Source organism: Meriones unguiculatus, chromosome 3, assembly GCF_030254825.1.
Source record: "Meriones unguiculatus strain TT.TT164.6M chromosome 3, Bangor_MerUng_6.1, whole genome shotgun sequence".
Taxonomy (NCBI): Eukaryota; Metazoa; Chordata; class Mammalia; order Rodentia; family Muridae; genus Meriones; species Meriones unguiculatus.
The window spans coordinates 120,698,250-120,717,009 of record NC_083351.1 but is presented as its reverse complement, the minus strand read 5'-3'; the positions used below and the strand labels follow the sequence as shown (position 1 = coordinate 120,717,009).

The following is an 18,760-nucleotide window of genomic DNA, read 5'->3' as shown; positions in this document are numbered from 1 at the left end:
CTTTTCCCATTATTTATTTGCAAAATATTGTATATGCCTTTTTTTTTTTAATTTAAAATATCTATTTTGTAAGTTGTGTATGTGTGTGTTTGCATGTGTACCATGGCACACCCAAGGAGTCAGAGACGGTAAGTCTCAGGAATTGGTTCTCTCCTGCTACTTTGTGGAATCTGGGGATCAAACTTAGGTCTTAACACTTTTGTGCCTCTGTCTGCTGAGCATTTCACCAACCGCTTTCTTTCTCTTTTAAAACAGTGTTGTCACACTGTAGCTCAGGCCTGCAGAGAACTCACTGTGTAGCCCAGACTGGTCTTGAGCTTCTGTTAGTCCTTCTGCCTCCTAAGTGCTGGGAATAGAGGCAGAGGCCACCCTGCCTGACTGTGAGTTGTCTGCCAACACATTCTCTGCAGATGACTTTTCCTACTGAGTGGTGCTCTGTGAGTAGCAGAAACTCCTAACCTTAAGGCTGTGCTTCATCTTGCGTTTGTGGGTTTTCTCATGGCTATAGCTCTCTGTGTCTTGTTGATCAAATTTTTGCCTATTTTAATATTCTTTCATGTCTTTTTTTTATTTTAAATTAGTAATCTGGCTTGATTTTTAAAATATATTTGTTATAAAGTATAGGCCCAAACTCTTTATTTTCAGTATAGATATCAGTTACTGCATACCATTTATTAAAGACGTTTCTTCGGGGCTGGAGAGGTGGCTCAGTAATTAAGAGCACTGTCTGCTCTTCCAGAGGTCCTGAGTTCAATTACCAGCAACCACATGGTGGCTCTCAACCGTCTATAGTGGGGTCTAATGCCCTCTTCTGGCATGCAGGTGTACATGCAGCTAAAGCACTCTTCTAGATGAAAAAGAATTTTTTTTTCTTCACAAAACTGAAGTGCTCTTGTCATCTGCCTGTAATCACCTGCCCTTGGTTAATGTACACAAACAAGAGAGTATACACTGAAAACTGAGCCCACTCCTCTGCTCATGTTTACTCTTTGTGAGACATACTTGCTTTGCTCTTCAAATGAGATTATACCCAGCACGCTACGTAACTTGACTTTCTTACTCCAGAATACTTCAGGTGTTTTTCTGTGTAAATGTTTTGTGTCACTTTAAACGCTGACAAATAAGAGAATACTGTATTATTGGTGGATATTACTTTTCAAACAGTTCTTCAAGTGATTCTATGGAGTACTTCAGCAGTAGTCTTGTACATTTGTACATTTGCATTTGTGTTTCTAAAGACAGAATTCTAGAAATTAGATTGCTTTGTTAACAGAGTACGCACACTTTAAATAAGAAAAGGTGGCCAGATTACCTCTTGAAAAAGTACAAAATATGTACATATACACACACACACCACTTTGTACCAAGAATTCTTGGTACTGACTGAATATTACTTTACAGTTGTTTCCATCTAATTCGCCAAAATCAATGTCTTCATTAGTATGAACATTTTTCTTGAATTACTGAGAGCATGGATAGTTTTTTGATATTTCAAGTATTTCATGGTCTTTTCACACCTTTTCATTTACTACTTTGTTTACAAATTTGAGACAGGTCCTCAGTGTGTTACTTTAGCTGGCATGGAGCTTGTTATGTAGACCAGTCTGGCCCTGAACTTACAACCCCTCCTGTAGCCCTACCTCACCCCACTTTTGCATCCTTATTGTTGGGATTAAAGGTGTGTGTACCTGAATTGCTGTCGATTAATATCAGTGTATTATAATATGAAATTGAATGTTAAAGTTTTATCAGTCATGGTAATTTTTCTCCATTTTTTCTCATTTGAAGACATCTATCTCAGTTGCCTCATACACATGTACAAGTCCCTGCCTGATAATATAAGTTAGGCGCTGTTCAGTGTGTGCCATTGTGCCAGAAACTGACTTATAGAGCAACTGCTGTGTTTCCATTTTAGGAATGTTCTTTCATTTGTTCTTCTCATTTCCTGTTCTCCCCTCTGGCTGCAAAATAACTGGGAGGAACTAGACCCACTTTAAGATTTGATTCTGAGCGTAACTGATTGGGACAGGAAGTCATTGTAGAGGGGTACCTACATCTTCATTGGAGTGAGCTGGGAAATCCCAGAGTTACTTTTGCAGATTGACTGTCAGGCAAATGGATTTTTTGGAAATGGCCCATTCTGAGTGGTAGTTGTCAGGTATGGCTGGCAGGAGGCCAGGAGTGAGAGTATTTCAGTATTTCTAGGAAGGAAATATATTAAGCGATGGACTGGCATGGGAGATAGAGGGGCCTTTAGTTGATATAACATCTTTACTTTTATTTTAAAAAATTAAAAAAATGTATGAGTGTTTGGTCTGTATGTGCACCAGTGTGCATGCCTGATGGGCTTGGAGGTCAGATGAGTACATTGGGGCCTCTTGACCTGGAGTTATCTTTGTACACGTGGGTGCTGGGAGCTAAACCCATGTCCTCTGCAATAGCAGCAGATGCCGTCCCTCCAGCTCCTCATAAAATTTATATTTAGAAATTTAACAGTGCTTGTTGTGAATATCAACTTTAGAAAATAAAATGATTCCAAGTCATCTTGGTGGGAATATGTGGAAGATAAAGTAAGGTAGTTATTGTTAGTGTAAAGAAAGGGGAAGGTATTTTTATAGTTCTTTGAATTGAGTGTTTGTTATATAATTGACAAATACTTGTTCGAGCAGCCATATACTTAACACAGATTCCTTAACAAATTGTCCCCCTCTCCCAAATAACCATATAAATAACCAAGCAATATAAACTGAGGGAGCTGGGTTTCTAAGAAACAGTTTATAATGTCTGTCAGTTCATTAATGACTGTCCAGATTCATTCCCTGAAACACAAACTCCACTTCTTCCCGAATAATGAGCCGTTGTCACGGTTCCAGCGCCAGAGCTGGCAGAATTCCTGCTAACCTTAGCTTACCCGCTCTAATTTCTCATTTGTATCGTGTCCTATTTATCCTAGCCAACAAGATAAAAATTACTTTGTTGCTGTCAGTGACATAATTCCATAAATTTCCAACATAAACATGTAGCAAAACAGACAAACCCAAAGAGCCAATTCATTAACATTGGTAAATTCATGGCAGTATGAGAGCAAGTGGCCATGTGATTAATCAGTTTCAGAAAGTCATTCCACAGATATTTATTATGGTGTCTTTTTGCTAGGTGGGGTGTGAGGGATACAGCTTGTAGGCCATGGGCTGGTACAGGACTCTGGTTTTTCTGCTCTTTTAATATTTCCATGAAGATTGTATCCTGGTACCAAATATGGAGCAGAACTTCAGCCCCCTTTCTGGACAAACCTTTCACCTCAGCTTGTCCATCCTGAGTTTCTACATTTTCACAATTGTAAATACCTGTTTGTAGCTGATATGTGAATTATTCAGTAGATTTTTTTTTAGCACAGATTTATTTTATTCTTCAGCAGTAGCAGTTTTGCACCTGATGTATATTTTGTTTGTTTGTTTGTTTGTTTAATTATGTCTAGCTTCTGTGCTGCTATAAACTACTTTCTCATCAGCAGGTTTGCTCCCAACCCAAACTGGAGACTGGGCAGTTGGCTTCTTTATAAGCATTTATTGGCCCTGTTTTTTATCTTACAGATAGTCCTCTCCTAAACTGGGCAGTAACGACACTACCCATTAGGAGTGTCGATTAGCCTAGAATTTGAGATTTTTAAGAGACAGTTGGTTTGTAGACTTAAGTATATCCCTTTGCCAGTAGCGCTTTTTAGTTTTTCACTTTAAATTAGATACCTCTTACCCACGTCACTGTATATGAAGTGCCATGGAGTTAGCCAGGCATAACCGCATGCAGAGCTACTCTGCTGCTCTTTATAGCTGTATCTGTTAATCTTTGCTTCTTTTCCCATTGCCCCCTCCTTTCCCTCATCCTAAGGTAACATTTTACTCTTGGACTCATAGTGTATCTTTGTAGACCACAGTTTTCCTAAACTTAGCACACTTTAGAGTTTATAATGCAAGTATTAGTGTGCTCTTGCCTTAGTTCCTGCTGAATCCAGTCAGTGTGGCCGTTACCACTGAAGTGTTCCAGGTCTTCATTCCTGCTGTTCTGTATGGAGACACGTGCAGTGCAGAGCCCCATATTTGCTTTACAGTGTCTCTTGTCTGCCTGTTCCCCTCAGACTCATTGGAAGATGAGAGATTAACGTGTCATTATTGTTTTCTCATGCAATAGAAAACAAAGAGAAGACAAACTGTGTTTCTCCCTTTCTTTTTATGAGACAGGGTCTTACTCTGTAGCTCAGGGTAGAACTTAGCAGAGTAGCTCAGGCTGGCCTCAAACTTGCAATGATCTTCCTGCCTCTGTGTCTGAGGAACTAGATTACAGGAATGTAGCCCCAGACTTGGCTTTCTTATCACTTCTTATAAGTTCAAAGACAGCATCCCTGAGGGGAGAAGCAGAGGATGGGAAAAGCTGCAGGAGAGGCAGGTCTTATCTTCTATAGGTGCATAGTATTGTGACAATGCCCACCCCAAGACAGACTCTCCAAGTCTTAGGCCCTCAATTTCTCCCTAAAAACGGGTTCTGCCATTTTTTTTAGGTTTGAGTCCTAGACTGTATAAAAGAGAGAGTGATCTGAGCACATACAGGCAACTTACATTCATTTTTGCCTATTTTTAACTGTTGATGTCATATGACTAGCAGTTTGAAGTTCCTACAGCTTTTTTTTTTTGGTTTTCACCCATTTATTTCTTTTTAAACATTAAAATTATCACTTAGAACATAAATATCATGACGACCAACTAGACTTCCACTTCTTTACTCTCCAACCCCCACAAAGTACCATAACTTGGAATTGTAAGCTAAAATAAACCTTTTTCCCCCTTAAAAAAGTTGCTGTAAAAATTATTTACTTATTGTGAGTATTTGTATGTACATGCACACACGAGGATACAAGCATACGCACAGGTGTGCCATGGCATGCATGTAGAGATCAGAGGATCCTTATGGGATCTGCTTCCTTTCTTTCCCTATATGGATCCCAGGGGTCAAACTCTGCTCCTCAGGCTTTTGTGCTTCCTGAGGGCCTAAGGCTTGTGGATTTTTGTTTGGAGTGGGCATGATTGCAACATGGGACCATTCACAGAGCCTGGCACTAAATAGTTAAAAATAACCTCCAATGGCAAAATGAAACACCAGGTTACCAGTCAGTGCTATAACGCCCTGCAGGCTTTGCCATCCTGCTGCCTCTAACCCTTTCCTGCTTTCTTTGCGCCCTTTACACTGGCCTCACTGCTCCTGGAACATACCCGTCTATCTCCCTGTCTTTGGACTTTTGCGATTCTTCCCCTGAGACGTTCTTCACCACAGTGATGGTTAGTTTCAGTTCTCAACTTTCTGTGGTCTAGTGTCGTCTGGGTAAAGAGTTTCAATGAGACTGTGTACATGAGACTGGCTCGTGGGCACGTCTGTGCGAGTGTCTTGGTATGTTAATCCCGGTGGGAAAACCTAAGGGTCGGTGACAGCACTGCTGGGTCCTGCACTGTATGTAAAAGAAGGCTAGCTGAGTGCACGCACGCACGCCGTTCACTCTCCCTCTGCCCTTGACTGTGCTCTTCTGTATCTGGGCGTTTTGGTTTTCTACAGCTGTGATTTTCCAAAAACGAAATGTAACTCCTGGAACTGTGAGCTAAGACAAATCCTTTCTTCCCTACACTGTTACTGTCGGAATATTTTATCACAGCAACAGGAAAGGGCATCAAGAAACACAGGTAGCTGTGTGGTGGGCTCTTACCTACTTGAAGTTTTGTTTTCTGTGCTTGTATTTCTTTCCCTGCTAAGGGGTCAACCTAGACTGTTACACATGCTAGAGAAGAGCTTACCACTGAGCATCTCTTCAAAGGTCCCTCTCTGACTAGACTTGTCATAAAATACTTGTTTTTTTTTTTTTTTTCCACCAAGTGTTGCTTTGTAGCACAAGCTGACTTTATTTCACAGTCTCCTTGCCGTAGCCTCCTGAGTGCTACGGTTACAGGCATGTGCCATCATGCCCATCTCCATGACTGTCCTTTGTTTCCTGTCCCAGGTAGGCTCATTTTGACCTGATGTATTATACATATGCTTCTAAATATCTGTTCCTTTCCACTGCGGTGTAAGCTTTAGGAAGGGAGAGTGCCTGGCATGTGACAGGTATTCAGAAGGCACTAAGTGAGTGTTCATGAAGAGAACTGAATAGCCACATGTATGTTGTCTGTAAATGGTGGCAGTGCTCAGTTCAAGTGCAACAGCTTTCTTTCAAGTAGGCTGTTGCGCCAGGGTTCTTAGCCAGCCACAACATGTATAGTCTTTATCCTCCTATGATTTCTTTGCACCATAGTGCCTCTGACCCAAAATGGTCCTGTTTGTCTTGATCCTAGTTTGTACCTTAGCTTGTGTTTGAGGGGAGGGTAGTAATCATCTTCAGAGTCCCCAGGAGGGTTCTTGTCCCTTTGGATGGAGGTACACAGAGAAAAGTGGTAAGATATGTTGTCCATGTTGGTCAGGAAGCTAGATCTAAAGAGGAGGCAGAAACGTGCATCCCCCATCTTGGGTCATACGTGAACTGCATGTCTTTGCTTTATAAAGTACAGATTGTCCTTTTCTGAGCTGCTTTAATTATGCCTTTTGTTGTTTTCAGTCCTCTGTACTTGTAAACCTCAGACAGTTGGTGTTTTATCCTTGTACTAACTCTGTAACGATCTTCTATAATATCAGTACGGGCTCTTCAGCTCCGTTCATCATGGCAGGTGCAGCACATTAGCACCCCCAAATTAGATCATAATGCAACAATGTCTTATTGAAAACATCTATAAATATCTCATAAAGCTTAGAACTTCCTTAAGACAGTAACATCATTTCTGAAAGGCTTTCATCTGTTATGATAAAATATTTAGACATAACATGATTCTGTTTGTTATAAACTGTTGTTTCTAACGCTAGGCTACTTTAAATTTATTTAGGCAAACACCCATTTTTGTATTTCTACTTCACAAATAAAACCTTTATCATTTATAATGTTGTTGTTTCCATTTTGGTAAATGAGATGCTTTATGAGCACTGTTCATCAGTGAGACAAATGGCATTCGTATTACTTGGCACCTGGCTGAACAATGTAAATTTTAAATTACTTTTTTATATGTGCTCTTCTACAGCCGTTGTCTTGTTTTACCTTAGTGAGCTGATGCTTTGCTGATAATTGAGAAGCTTTATTCCTCTCATACTCCCTTGTACTCTTACCCAAGATGGAGGCAAAGAAGTGTTATCAATGCACCAGATTCTCCTCTACCTGCTCCGGTGCAGCAAAGCTTTGGTACCCGAGGAGGAAATTGCCAACATGCTCCAATGGGAGGAGCTGGAGTGGCAGAAATATGCAGAAGAGTGCAAAGGCATGATAGTTACCAACCCTGGAACGGTGAGTTCTACTGCTTACACAGCCTGGTCTGTAAGTCATCCTGTGTTTCTGGTTTGGGAATTCCTCCCGTACAGCAACAATGTGGAACATACTTTGGGTACTCTAGCTTCTTGCCCTTTGGAAACTTTTCTTTGAATACTCAGTAAATAAGAAAAATACTGTAATTTGGGCATTAGTTCAACTGACTAGTACGTTTATTTTGCCTGAAAATGTGTATACCCTCATGACTTCTGATGTACTTTGAAAATTTCACCTCAAGAGGATTGTTGAGAATACTCATTCCTTCATACTGCTCATACCAGCTTCAAAACAAAACAGAACTCTTTACCAGTTTGGTAGTGGGGGAAATTAGTATTTTTGTCTAGTTTTATATTTATTTTAGTTTCTAGTGAGAAATTCATATTTTAAATGTTTTTATGCCCATTTTTTCCTTTTAAATAAATTGCTTGTTAGTACCCATTATTTGATTTTCTTTTATGGTACTTACCTTTTGTTATTGATCATTGGTCATATAGATATTATTTTTTTAATTTGTATTTATCCAAAGCTGTGTTCAAAGCTAGAAAAGGAAAATAATTTCTGCTGCTATACTGTTAATCTCCACAAAATTATAAAGTATCTTTAAAAAGAAAAATACAATAGCACTATGTATGGCAGTGAAACTTTTCTTTAAACAGGTTCACTTGTCTTCATTTCTTCTGGCCACTGTAGAGCTAAATCAGAGAGTAGGTCTTAGTAGGAGGCATAATTTGTCATGTTCCGTCGTGGTCTCTTTGGGAGCACATCCCCCTGGACTTGCTTCTGTGGTATAGTTCAATTTTCCTGAAATCCTACAATCAGTTGGAAGCTGTTTGAAAGACTTTAAGAATACTCTGACTGATTTATCCTGTATGTGCCAGACAATGGGCTGGGAACTTATGGTTTTAAAAAGGTCCCAGGTGCTTCCGATTTTTCCTGGTCTGTTTTGACACATTGGTGTGGTTCATTTAGCTGTCACCCAGTTGTCACTCAGCTGGTGTGTTGGTGAGCCACTGTGTGGGCCACAGCTAGTGAAGATTGGCTGATGGAAGGAGCCTGACATGAGTGTTTAGTTAGCAGCCCACACACTGAAACCTCTAGTTTTAGCAGAGATTAATGTGCCATAAATGCAACAGTGAAAACTCACAGAGATGAAGACATTGTATTGATTTTCAGCGTGACTAATATATGTCCTTGAGATGGTGAGAGGCTTGTTTGTAGATAGTGAAAGAAACCAAACCAGTCAGGATAAAAGGCTTATGTTAGAAAATGAACAAAAATAGATCAGGAAAGTAAGTGTTGGCGTTTGGCTTAGGGATATGAAGATGAAGCCAGTTATTTCTTACTGTGTATTTTCATAGAAGAAGCTTTTCAATATGTACTCTTCAGAAGCATCCATGGTACTCACAGGGCAAAGTAGGCATGACCCTGCATTTCATACTGGACAGTACTTGTTTTGAAAGATGGCCCAGTGGCAAGGACTTGGGGAAATTTATTAAGTTTCTCAAGCCATTATGGTCACATTAAATACTTTCTTGCTGCAGACTTAAAATAATTAATGTTCCTCTCTGGCAGTTTTCCTCTGCTTGAGAACACTTTGGTCATTAGTGAAAAGCTTTAAATTCTTACAGACAGATGCAATGATAGATTTGTAGGCTGTGGCCAAAGTCTAGAATTTACTTCACTCCCCAACCCACTATCCTCATAAAATACCAAAAACTAATTTTTAAAAATTAAAAAATCATTTCTGAGTTGAGTCAAAGTTTTATGAGCCAGGCTGGCCTTAAGCTCCCGATTTTCTTGCCTGCACTTCCTAGTTGTGGGATTATTTGTGTGGGATTATAGCACACATGGTTTCTCGGGATTCTTAAGATTTTTTTTTCTGTAATCATGCTGTGTGGCTCAGGTTTGTCTTGGATGGCTAGGTGTAAGTAATCTTCCTGACTCAGCCACTTAAGGCGCTGCAGTTGTAGGTACTGCCTGTGTGGAGTGTGCTGACAGCAGTGCGGTAGTATGATGCATAAATAACTCAGTAGCAATCCTTGTATGGTTTTTGAAAAACCTTAGCAGGACATGTTTCTACTGCTAGTGGGCATTCATGGAATTTTGTATTTAGGTTATCTATGATCAAAATCGTCTTTTTTTTTTTAGGACAAAACATTTTTTTCAAGCTAGTAGCGAGGTTTTTATTTGTAGGTGGCATACATTTTAAAAAGTCTGACATTTTTTAAGAATGTGAATTAATTTATGCACATCTATCCTTTCTGTCATTCAGTTGTATTTGTGAGCTGGCTGAGCAGGCTGTATGACAGGTAGGGGGCACCTTGTCCTACCTTCCAGGGGATCCAGTGCACTGACCTTCAAGGGCACCAGGCATGCACACGGTACACACATCTGCATGCATATGAAACACTTATACATAAAATAAATCTTAAAAAGAAAGTCAGTTATTCATTGTATCACCATACCTTTTAATCGAAGTGTGGAATTAAGGAATATAAAGGTACACTAAAGCCTAGTGGAAATTTTAAATAGAGGCATCTGTGTCAAATAGCAGTGTATTAGTCATTTAACTGATGTTATGACAGACTAAGCTTGAATATCTCCCCCTGTGATGTGGAACATTCCCCTGGGAGAGCTTAGGGGAAAGTTACATCTGGCCTCCTTTTAAAGTTTACTTTCTAAAGGTTTATGGGAAGACTGGAAGAAAAAAGATCAAATCACTGTTGATTATGCTAAATGGCAAAGACTTATTAGCAGGGATGACATTACAGTTTTTATATAGTATAGCACTTTATATAAAAGACTTTTCTGTTTGGAGACATATCTTTCTTAGAGGGGAAAAAATCCGCTTAATTTCTTTTCTCAGGTTAAAGTTGGTGCCTCAAGGACTTCTGGTGGGAATAAATGATCCTGATACTCTTTTCTCCCTAGAAACCAAGCTCTGTCCGCATTGATCAACTGGATCGTGAGCAGTTCAACCCCGAAGTGATTACTTTTCCAATTATTGTCCACTTTGGGATACGCCCTGCACAGTTGAGTTATGCAGGAGACCCACAGTAAGATATTTCTCAGTGTTTGTCTTGGCCAACCTCACCTTCTACTAACAACTGAATTAGCCGAGGAGTACCTTAGTGGACATCCTCTTCTTTAAAAATTAAGAATTGACACAAACCATGTTTCCAAATTTACAAGCGAGGTTTTGGTAGCTGGTGGAGAATGAATTTCTTTACACATTCGACTGCAATAAATGACTCAGTAGATTCTCCCTGCTGGTTTTGTCATCGAGAGTCCTGCATGGATGTCAACTTTAGGGAGCTCTTCCTTTATTTATCATTATAATATTTACTCGCTTTTGTTTTGTTTTGTTTTGTTTTCAAATTTGCTCAGTGCCCCTAAGAGCAAGCAGCACTATATTGGTTCCTAGCATGGGGGTGTTTGGAAGATCCCGTACAGAGTCAAGGGTTGTGTGGGATGTAGGAGCTTGTGTTCCCACTCTTAGACTTTATATTGCTTTGCAGATGTGGGCTTTTCCAAATGGCACATTAATATTTTTCTGGGAGAAGATGAGGATATGTGGGAATGGAGATAGATAGGACCTTTCAGGTGTGTTTGGATTTCCTACCTTTTAGACAAATAAACAATTTCCTGACTTATTTTTTTAAAAAAGGATTCATAATGGGAGAAAAGGGCATGGGAGAATTTCAGTTCATGACTGCAGTTCTGGCTGACATATATTAGAAGAGGCTAAAGGGTTTTGTTCTTTTTTTTCCCTCTTTGGATAAAAGTAGGAAGCAGAGAACCAGGCCCCGTGTAAGTACTTCTTTCTTTCCTCCGTTCTCTAAAACTGTTGGAAAAGGAGAGAGGCCTGACTCAGGCCAGGAAAGGAGCAGTTTCAACATGGCAGGAAGTCCTTGACAAATCCCTTCTTGTCAGAAAAATGTTAGTAGAATGTGATTAGGCTTTCGTCAACTCTCGTGGTAGGACTGTGAACTGATAAAGGGCTACGTAGTTTCTACATTCCCAGATCACTTTAACAGTGTCCCTTAGGGCGACCCCAGGTTATCACATACTAGGTCGCACAGACACGCTGAGTTTTATTATGGTGAATGCAAATTGGAACATACTCTTTGCCTGTCCCCTCTCCAGCTAAAGAGTGGACACACCTGTGTACCTTGAGGATTCACACTAATGGGTTCTCCATCCTAGTGCTCACGAACTGACCATCTCTATTTTAAGAAAGGGATTTTTTTCCTAAAAGATTTATTTTAAATTTAAATAAACACTTCACTTATAAAGAGGTAATGCTGAGAAATGGAACATGATTCTATTGGCTGAAGTGGTTTTATGATTCTTCTGTGGAATTGTTTCCAGAGACTCACCCATGTAGACTAAACCTCACTTTTAATCCAGATAATCTATCAGCCACTTAATCACCAGGTTCCAGATGACTCTTGGTCATCCAGTTCCTGAACTCTCAAACCATGTATTTCTTTAGAATGAGCTTTTCTGCCACTAAAGTATTTAAAGAAACGTATGTATGTTTGAGCAGGCTTATTATAATAATTGGTTTGATTTTTCACTGTAGATTTTTGCCTTCTCTTTGTCTAAGGTGACTATCCATCCTTTTCATAGGTACCAAAAATTATGGAAGAGTTACGTGAAACTTCGCCACCTCCTAGCAAATAGCCCCAAAGTCAAACAAACTGACAAACAGAAGCTGGCTCAGAGGGAGGTAGGTATTGAATCCAGTCCTTGGCAATTGATGATGGCACATGGAGGGTTTGTTTTCAGATTGTTGCATTACACTATAACTCTAGAATAAGATTTTAAAAAGATTTTAAACAATTAGGGTTACTCCTCTTTGTAATCTTGTATATATTGGTTGCTTCTTTAAAACCTTTTAGTATTCAAGGAAACATTTGTTTTTATTCACTTTACATCCTTGTTGTAGCCCCATCCCTCCTCCCCTTTTCCTTAAAAAAGTAGAGCTCCCTTTCCCATCCAGTCCAGCTCATCACGTCGCATCAGGACTGAGCATGTCCTCTTCCCCTGTGGCCTGGCAAGGCAGTCCCACCAGGAAAAGGAGATCAAAAAGCTGGCAAGTGAGTCTGTGTCCAGTGCAGTCCCCACTTTACTCACCAGAGGACCCACATGAAGCCTAAGCTGCCCATAGGCTACATCTTTGTAGGGGGCCTAGTTCCAGTTTGTTCATGGTTCTTGGTTGATGCTTCAGTCTCAGCAATCCTCACTGGGCCTCACACCCATGCAAACACCAGCAGCACCAACCAGACCCAGTGGTTTAAAAAAAAAAAAAAAAAAAAGGCTATATAAAGTTACAAGGGAGACCTGGCAAGAAGGATCTGGGAGCTGCTGGAATGAGGGAACTAATGTGAATTGGATCAGGACACACTATGTAGACATATGAAATTCTCAAGTTTAAAAAAAAAATGTTGCATACTGTTTAAATGTTTGGAACGTTTTTTTAACTTGAGAATTTCCTATGTCTACAGTGTGTCTTGATCCAATTCACATTAGTGCCCCCCAACTCCAGCAGCTCCCAGATCCTTCTTGCCAGGTCTCCCTTGTAACTTCATATAGCCTTTTTTTTTTTTTTTTTAACCACTGGGTCTGGTTGGTGCTGCTGATGTTTGCATGGGTGTGAGGGCATCAACTCTAGCATATTTTTACCCTTCAGTTTGTTAGGGCCAGTTTCCTAATAAAGTCGCTGTCTTTAGGAATCACATGTCTGTTGTTTGGTTTGGTATCGGTGGGCTGAACCAAAGACTTACGCACTCGCATCCATGGTGAGCACTTCACTACTGAGCTATCCCCAGCTTTTAAATACACCTTTTGTAGAAACAGAAAAGGCTTGAACTTTGTAAATCAATCTTCATCCCTAATTTTACATTGCAGAACATTGGGTCCTAGGATTTGGGGGTGTTAGGGTTGTAAAAGACCGTTCTATAATTCTTTTAGTCCATCAGATTGAACTTATTTTGTAAAGTTTGGTATCTCCCATCTCATATTCTTTAATAATGAGTAGATTTATTCTCTGTATTCCTTTATTCTATTTTAGTTTACATATTAAGAATAAATACATTTAGTATTAACACAGACTTTTTCTCAGTGAGATATTATTTTACTATGTATACTACAAGGCTTAGAAGCTGGGAAAAGATGTGAATTCTGGCTTTGTCACTCAGTGTGACTTGAGCCAGAGTGTTTATAAAGGAAGGTCCCAAGGCTGAGAGGCTGACTACGTGCCCTACTGTGCATCCAAAGCTAAGCGTGCTTGTATGAACTTCTGAACTGTGCCCTTGAATGTCCTCATCGGGTAGGTGGCCTCTAGCAGGAACTTAACGGTGAAGGTGTAGGTAGTTACTGTTTTCATTATGAATTCCTGGGACTTTATTAAATTTTATGCATCCAAATACAACGTTTTTGTACAGTTAAGTATATCAAGGGTAGTGAAAAGGAAGACTGCCTTTCTGATTGTGTCTCACAGGTCGCGTTTGAGGACATTGTCTTTACTTATTCCCCTCTTTTCTAGTGGAGTCTTATTTTATAGCCCAGGTTGTACTCTAATTTGCAGTCTTCTTCCTAACAACCTTTTGAGTGCTAGAGTTATTATTGTGCGCCATTGTGCCATTCTGCCATTCTGCCTGGCTGTGCCTTTCCCCTCCCCCCTAAGATGTACCATACATTAAGAGCATAAGGGTTTTACTCATTAGGCAACTTTTAGAACCATGTAGGTCTCAGGTTGATTGATTGTCTTAGATGGAAATGATTAATGCAAGGCTTGATATAAATGCACTTTTTAAATGGTGACTGCAGATCCAAGCCATATATTGCTTCTCATTTGTAAAAGCATGTTTTGTTCATACATGCTGGGTTAAAATGATTTAGTATAAAATTTTTGTCACGTGGCTAATAGAAACTATTGCTTTGATAGAAAAAATTGCTTTGTATCTAGAGCATCTCACATCCGGGCCATCATCTCAGATAAAATATTGTCCTTTGGCATAAAGATGGTTTAGTGCCTGAATGTAAGGAAAATATTGAGGGACTCTTATTTTTCCAATGCTATGCTTAGTATTGCTTCACTGCTGTTGGGTTACTTATAATGAGCTGTTTTCCAGGAAGCACTCCAGAAAATACGACAGAAGAATACAATGCGACGGGAAGTAACTGTGGAGCTGAGTAGCCAAGGATTCTGGAAAACTGGCATTCGTTCTGATGTTTGTCAGGTGATGACACTCCTCTGAAAACAGTTATGCCCACATATCTCTTCTTCACGGGCGTTGGCAGTGAGCTTCTTCATAATTGAGAAGTTTCTTTGGATTATACCCTGATGTGAAATGGAACACCAAACACGGGGTTCTGTTTAGCTTATTTAGGTTCTGTTCTTATTTTCTGTGTTCATGTTTTGTGTGTGTGTGTGTGTAGGTACAGGGGGGAGGGCCATATGTGTAGTGTTAATCTCATTGTCTTTGGGTGAAGGCAAGTCTGCCTGTAGATGTATCTTCCCATTGCAGCACATGTGCAGAAACTTGTGCAGAAGTCCAGCAGCTACACAGAAAGTCACCGGAAGTGTATGAAGTTTCTGGACCAATGACTCAAACTTACTATAGAGAACTGAAGGCATTAATAAACACAGTATGCATTCCCTATTTGGCAGTGACAGTACTTTTCCCTTAAACTTAATAGAGAAACATTGCTGCTTTTGTCAGTGACTCATTCGTAAGCATTTTATCTATCTTGTGGTTGAAATTTACACCAGATTTGATGTTTCATCAAACTGGCATGTTCTGTGGCTTTTTACATAGTCTTTTGGTATTGGTTAATGTATATGAGCATACAGACTGGGGCAGGTCATATAGTTTGCTTCATTCAGCCTTTGACAAAAAATACTTCCAAGCTTCCATGTATCAGTTTAATGTAGCATGTATTTTAATAAGTTCAGGTTATGCTCTTGTAAGTATTCCTTTCATTGTAATGGATTTTTTAAAATTCACGTTGCCATTTAATTATATTGAACAGTGGCATTTTACAAATTATTAAAAATACTGTTAAACGATTGATATTCTGAGTGATTGTCAAAGCTAACTAATTTTGCATTAAGATGAACTGCTTTTGATGTACTATTAAAGAGTTGGAAATTGTTGTGGAATAGTCAGCCACCATAGTATTTTGCCAGCTGTCCAGTTTCCTTTTTTGGATTATATGCATTGCCTCTCTATGCCCAGCATGACAATATTTCTTACTTTAAAATGTGATTATTTTACTAGCTTTGATTCTCCCTCAGACTATTTGAAGTCACCACCTATTTTTCTGGTTGGTAGTATTTCTCCAGAACCAAATATGATATTTTAAGATGAAAGCACAGATAATGAACAGACTGGGGAGTAGGCTACCAAAAATATCTTGTTGATCTCAGTGACAGCTCACAGATGAGTATTTAAGAATCATGAACTTTTTGGCTTTGGGTGTTACAAGATGTTAGTAGAGTACTTGCCTAGCATTCATGAGATCTTAGGCTTTATCTTCAGCACTGTGGTGGCAGTCCTGAGAACCTGATACAATGAACTGGAAGAGATCTTTGAGACCTTCAGTGGGAGTGGCCTTTTTTTTTTAGATTTATTTACTTTATTTTATTTGTAGGAGTGCTCTGCCTGCATGTGTGCTTGTATGCATGTGCATTACATGCATGTGAAGAGCCTATAGAGGTCAGAAAAAGTTGTCAGATTACCTGGAATTAGAGTTACAGATGGTCTTGAGCCCCCATGTATGTGCTAGGAACTAAACTCAGGTCCTCTGCAAGAACAAGCAGCAAGTGCTCTCAATTGATGAGATCTCTTTGACCCTATATCCAGTTTTTTTGTGTTTTTTTTTTTTTGTTTGGTTGGTTTTTTTTGTTGTTGTTTTTTGTTTTGTTTCTTTGTTTTAACTTACATATTTGGCTAACTTTAAAGTATATCTTCAAAAAAACTTTTGGTGAGACCATTTGTGACAAGATATAAAATAGTTAATGGATGTTGGGCGATAGGTCCAGAAGTCATGTTCTGTTTTTCTTGGTTTCTTTCCTGCTTGGTTTTACTTGGTTTTCCTAAGCACACTTTTAAAGTTTTGAGCCCCTGCCTTAAAAAAATTAAAAAAAAAGTTATTATTGGAAATAGCTACTCCTTGCTTGCTCTTATAATCTTCACTCTTCCTATATCTCACTGACATGGCACCCTCAGTTCACATTCCTTCTTGCTTACTTTTAGTTATGTTTTGGCACAGGGTCTCTCACAGCCTCCTGCTTCAGCCTGCTGAGTGGGCGGAGTCTAGCCTCTGCTCCCAATTTGTATGCTAGTTCTTTTATGCTGCATACGCCTCATCGTGACTGCCCATTGGGTTAAGTTTTGTCTGTGCCCCTTCACAGCTGGGATATGCTCTTTGGAGTTCTCTCTCTTAGATCTTCCTTTCTCCTCATCATTTTCATTTCTATGAAACCTTTTTATCATTTTTAAAAATTTTTATTTATTATTCATTACAATTTATTCACTTTGTATCCCGGCTGTAGGCCCCTCCCTCATCTCCTCCTAATCCCACCCTCCCTTCCTCTTCTGCCCCTATGCCCCTCCCCTATTGCACTGATAGGGGAGGTTCTCCTCCCCTATTGTCTGATCCTAGCCTATCAGGTCTCATTAGGACTGTCTGGGATACTCTTTCTCTGTGGCCTACGAAGGCCACCTTGCTAGGGGGAGGAGATCAAAGAGTAGGCAACTGAGTTCATGCCAGTGACTGCCCCTGCTCCCCTTACTAGGAAACCCACATGGAGACTGAGGTACCTGTGGACTACATCTGAGCAGGGTTTCTAGGTCCTCTCCAAGCATGGTCCTTGGTTGGAGTATTGGTCTCTGCAGGACCCCCTGGGCCCAGATTTGTTGGCTCTGTTGGTCTCCTTTTGGAGCTTCTGTCCCCTCCAGGTCTTTCTATCTCCTGCTTCTTCCATAAGATTCTCTGCACTCTGCCCAATGGTTTGGCCATGTGTCTCAGCATGTGCTTTGATACATTGCTGGGCAGAGTCTTTCAGAGGCCCTCTGTGGTAGGCTCCTGTCCTATTCCCTGTCTTCTCCTGCTTTGGATGTCTATCTTGTTTGCTCTTCTGAATGAGGATTGAGCATCTTCCTTAGGGTTGGTCCTCCAACCTTAGCTTCTTTAAGACTATAGATCTTACCATGTTTATCCTCTATTATATGTCTAATATCCCCTTATAAGTGAGTATATACCATGTGTGTCTTTCTGCTTCTGGGTTACCTCACTCAGGATGATCTTTTCTAGTTCCTTGCATTTGCCTATAAATTTCATGATTTCCATTTGTAGCTTTCATTTCCTTAATTTCTTCTAGTTTTTTAAAAATATTATTTACATCTTTCTTTTGGCATCTTTAGGTGAGACTTACTTATGATTGTTCTCTGTAGTTCTGTAAGTTTTTTAAGTTGCTTAAATTAATCAAGATCAGTGAAATATTTCCTTATACATTCTGGAAGGCAGTAGAAGCCAGGGCAGATCTTTGTGTTTCTGCAGAATGTCACAGCCTCATGCTGGGAACTATCTGTTGTGCTTCCCTGCCCTGTGTTAATTAGGCCCTATGTTGTCTCCTTCCCACGTGTCTCTTATGACAGCACTTCCTCCATAAGCAGCTTCTGCGCCCAAGGCAGAGAGTACAGGGTTTGGTTGCTCCTGCACTATTGGACTGTCCCTTTTCCTCACCTACGGAATTGAGTTTGCAGAGGCATCTTTGGTTTTGCTCATATGCACCATTGAACACACACTGCTGATCTTTGAGTTCTCCCATCTTTGGCCTGTCCAAACCCAGTTACTCTCCACAGATCCTGACACCACCATAGTTCTTTGTCTTTACTTGTGCTTTTGTTCAGGGATCTTTGATTTTGTTAGGGTTTTTTTTTTTTATTTTTGAAAGTTTCATATATACATGTAAACAATGTTTCATGGTCATATCTGTCCCCACTCTGTCTCTCAAGCCCCACCCCACCCCAGCCTCTTTTCTATCTCCTTCCCAATTTTGTGTCACTTTTTTCCCGTTTTTCTTTTTTAATAGTGAATTAAGTCCAATCGGTGTGTATACCTGTAGGGTCATCTACTAGGGCATTGGGCAAACACCAGCGTCTTGGCCCACCCCCCTCCCGACTTCCACCAACGGAAAAATGGCCTTCCCTCCACATCCATTCACTGCTGGTAGCTTCTCATCCAGGTGTCAGGATCGTCAGAGTTTGACTTATACACTTGAAATTTGAAAACTTTGCACAGTATTGCAAAGGAGCTCTT

At 40.0% G+C, this 18,760-nt stretch overlaps 1 protein-coding gene across 3 annotated transcripts in view; it reads left to right on the top strand.

The window, feature by feature from the left end:
- Drosha (drosha ribonuclease III) overlaps nt 1-18,760 on the top strand; it is a 106,141-nt gene that overhangs the window by 43,827 nt on the left and 43,554 nt on the right. For 2 of the 3 annotated variants that reach the window (XM_021633726.2, XM_021633729.2), the window contains exons 16-19: nt 7,236-7,405; nt 10,358-10,482; nt 12,059-12,158; nt 14,566-14,673. In XM_021633726.2, coding sequence (XP_021489401.1) covers nt 7,236-7,405; nt 10,358-10,482; nt 12,059-12,158; nt 14,566-14,673 — 503 coding nt within the window. The remainder of the gene's footprint in view (nt 1-7,235; nt 7,406-10,357; nt 10,483-12,058; nt 12,159-14,565; nt 14,674-18,760) is intronic. The other variant, XM_021633730.2, reaches the window with a different exon arrangement.